This window comes from Exophiala xenobiotica (assembly GCF_000835505.1).
Source record: "Exophiala xenobiotica strain CBS 118157 unplaced genomic scaffold supercont1.4, whole genome shotgun sequence".
In the NCBI taxonomy this organism is placed as follows: domain Eukaryota; kingdom Fungi; phylum Ascomycota; class Eurotiomycetes; order Chaetothyriales; family Herpotrichiellaceae; genus Exophiala; species Exophiala xenobiotica.
This window is the reverse complement of record NW_013562491.1, coordinates 2,866,908-2,870,606: the sequence shown is the minus strand read 5'-3', so window position 1 is coordinate 2,870,606 and position 3,699 is coordinate 2,866,908. Positions and strand designations below refer to the sequence as shown.

Below are 3,699 nucleotides of genomic sequence, written 5' to 3'. Positions count from 1 at the left end.
CGATCGCATAGATCTAAGTAATGTCCATCGTGAGATACTGCGGATCAACCCATGAACTATATATATGAACGAGAAGGGGACCGCTAAGTATATAGTGGAAAAGAATGGAGATTAACCGTCACCAAGGCGCTACACTATCTTTAGATCACACATACAGACACAATCAAATGCTCTCATTGCCCTATATGCTTATGAAACTTTACTATTCTTATCCGTTCACATCTCTATCCGATTCAATGAGGTTTTTCCGGTCGTAAAGACCTTCCGGATCTAGGACGGTTTTCAGAAGACTACTTGGATATTGAAGATAGATTGTAGAGGCCTAAGAGGAGTTTTTATATATAAATCAACGAAAGGGCCATATCATTAGGCAATCTGAACGACTTTGTAGCCATATCCATAGTTTGCATACAAAGAACATTTCTATATAACGCTGCTGGGTTTCACTCGATGTATCTATAAGCCCGCCGAACGGAGAACAATGCCAGCTCTTCCAACAACTCCAAGTCCTCTTTGCGCCACGGCCGTTTCAACAAAGTATGCTAATAAGACTTAGCTTCCAGTACCCGAGGTTGGCTTGTCTTTACCTGTTGTAACTCTCCTACCGACTCTGCAGATGTAGTCATCGACAAAAATCTCACGGGTGTGGAGTTTACAGGCCATCGATTGAGGTTCTCGATGCCTATGGCTCCGTCGTCTTTTGTATACTTCTGCATCAGTTCCATCGCGATACATCCGACGGCTCTGACGTCGGTCGTGTCGGGTGCGTTGGTGGTGCGGTAGCACTCCTGGTTTGCTGTGGACAGTCAGTCTTTAGGGAAACGGCCATGATTTTTATGGTTACCTAAGACGATCTCTCCGCTCGGCTTCAGAAGTACATTCGAGCATGTCAATGAGCCGTGCTGCAATCCCATCGAGGATAAGTAGGCGAGACCTTCGAGGATCTAAACTTGTCATTGACGATATATAGTATTCCACGTCCAATGTCAACTCACCTATCCCACAATGGCCGCGAGCTGTCGTTCTGTTGGATACGCCGGGCAAGCCACTACCTATTCCAGAGACACGAAAACGTGCTCGAAGACGGCGTAGCACGCCTTCTCCCACTCGAAAAGCTTAAGTAAGCTGACAAATCTCCCGTGACAAACGGTATTCAACATTTCGAATTTTCGTTCCATTTCATGCCCGGTGTATTCCTTAATAGCCACCTTACCTAACCGCGGAAATAAACGAACCGCAACCGTGACAAATTGGTCGAGCTTAAGCTCATATCCCTTCTTGTATATCTTCCATAGCGACTCACGCTTGACTATGTTGTTTTCCTCGTCCCTACCAAGGCGCGGCTGGTGGTGAACAGATATACTAGGATTTTGAATGTTCGTTTCAGCGTCCTTATTTGCCGTGTTAGTCGTGAAAGAGGACATGGACCGTACTGCGTTAATTCCTTTCGCGATCCTAGATGTCTCTTCTAGGGTCTATAGACGGGCCGGTGCTCTGGAGATAGAACCTATCCCAATTGTTTCTAAATCAATTCGCGACGTTCGATTATAGGGTGAAGAAGACACATTACGCCGAGACCCAGCACGGTTAGCTATGGTGGCAAGTACAGTAGAAAGTCAAAATGGTACATATAGATTTCTGAGCCTACTTCAATAGTAAAGTAGTCAGCGTGCGGGGCTTATCTTATCCTCCTGACTCCCTAGCCAGGATCGACCATTTTACATCAACATCGCGGTCGCCTACGACGGAAACCTGACGTAAGCCTTTCAAACCTCTAACACTATCATTTAGGTGTGGCTATGTCCCAATATTTACGTCATTATATATGGGGTTACTGTCGCCCTGAATTGATCCCATAGTACGTAGGATAATCTTCTGCGGCAGCTCACCAGGACCATGTTCCCTTTCGGCGGGTCAAATCCTCAAAGCAAACATCTATTTGGCCAACGATCCTGTACATACATACTGATCATTTGTTACCTGACAAAAGGGAAACCCACAGTGTGCAATAGGAGACTAGGTGAATGGGGTACTCGGAGTAATGGTCGAAGCCAGCCACGTATTTGGATCGGAAGATTGTTGACTACATTGAAGCTTGAAAGAATCATTAGATGTTCGATGCTGAAGCACTGTGACTTACTATGTCAAAACAGTTGTCCGAGCATGCCAAGGTGCTTGCCTGATCCATGTCGCAAGCTGAACCTTCAAGGACGGTGAGGGCGCCACCTGGACACTCCCGACGAAAGATCTGGGGGGTGCTCAAAGGGCTGCACAACGACAGCTGCACGGCAGGGAGAAGGAAAGTAAACAGTCGTTTGGACGCGTGTATCTCGCTTAGTTCTAGGAGGACTATTTTCTCGTATACGGACCTAGAGGAGAGGCTTCCAGGTGATTCTAGTGGGAAGCTAGAGGTTCTTATTTTTATAGCTTTGTAATCGTAAAGGTGTCGAAGTTCGCCACTACCGCCCAGCTAAATTGCCATGACGAACTAAATTTAGAACAACTAGTTTCTGGAGTTCTAACATTAGAAACACGGTAACGTGTGACCTAAATTGAGCGACGGCTCGGCCGGAGGGTCGAGGCATTGATATGAGAATTCCACTAGTGCTGTCGCGTGCTTCTAAAGTATTGACTGTTATTGCTTTGTATTTATACTGAGCTCTCTCACCCTTCACTATATAGTATCCTGTTTCAAGGACATCGGATCTACGACTTGGTGCCACATTCTGTCGTTATTCTCGCTTAACCTTTGACACGCTAGTTTCGGCGTCGAAATACTGGTGTCCTTAACTCACTAGAACGAGATGTGTCTCTGTATGTTCCGTATCAAAGGCTTCTTCTTTAAACACGATCACAAAGGTCAACGTCAACGGCCTATATTGTTTTCAATCCACAGAAACCATACAACCTTCCATAAGGGGCGACGTTATGAACCGGGGAGAAGTGCTATATTTGATGGCACTCTTGGTAAGAGTATGAAATCGGCGTCGACGGAGGGTATTACTGGCATCTTCACTAGAAGAGAAGTGAAATGAAGAACGGATGCTAAATGTCGAAGGGATTTTGAGCTGCGACCGTGCTGGTCACCTGTTTGGGTGCTATCTGATACGCCAAGGCTAGCTTTCGATTTAGGGGTTACAGCCTCGCCCCCTTTTACGTTAAAGGTGCTCGTTACGATACAGTCAACCGGCCATTCTTACGGCCTTCTAATTTACCTACATTTGATCTACCGTTACTCGAATCCTCCTTAATCCCTTGATTCCGTACGGTATCTTATACTGGTCGATAGCCTAATAGATACGAATACTCTAGCCTAGAGCTACTGGCGGTATCTATCTTTTCCAATAGTATAATCTAATCAAGTCTCCTGCCCTTCTGTGGATGTGCCATTCGAGCTGGAGAGGAAAATGGCTTGTTGGTCGTAGGGTCCCTTCCTTAATTCCTTACCACGGATTCTTTGTCCTCTTGAATTAATGCGCAACAGGAACAGAAGCATGATGAGCAGAAATTTCTACCGATATCTCCACTAATGCCATACGTTTCGCGAATTTTCCCCCGATTATAGTTATTGGAGGAGATAGCTGCCTTAGAAGCACACTAAACGATAGTAGGCAGAATTTTAGCCGAACGTAAAATGAACCGTCAAAATGTCGGTTCCAGAATGCTTATAGAGCATCGGAAAATACGTACCGTTCGAGA

The 3,699-nt window shown here is 45.6% G+C and overlaps 1 protein-coding gene across 1 annotated transcript; it reads right to left on the bottom strand.

Annotated features, from left to right (window-relative positions):
* Positions 1-587: 587 nt before the first annotated feature.
* On the bottom strand, positions 588-1,052 carry PV05_07282 (uncharacterized protein; the record flags this gene model as incomplete). Its single annotated transcript, XM_013460092.1, has 3 exons — positions 588-796; positions 845-944; positions 1,005-1,052. Coding segments are annotated over 3 exons (356 nt in total), but the record flags the coding sequence as incomplete, so codon positions are not given.
* Positions 1,053-3,699: the final 2,647 nt, after the last annotated feature.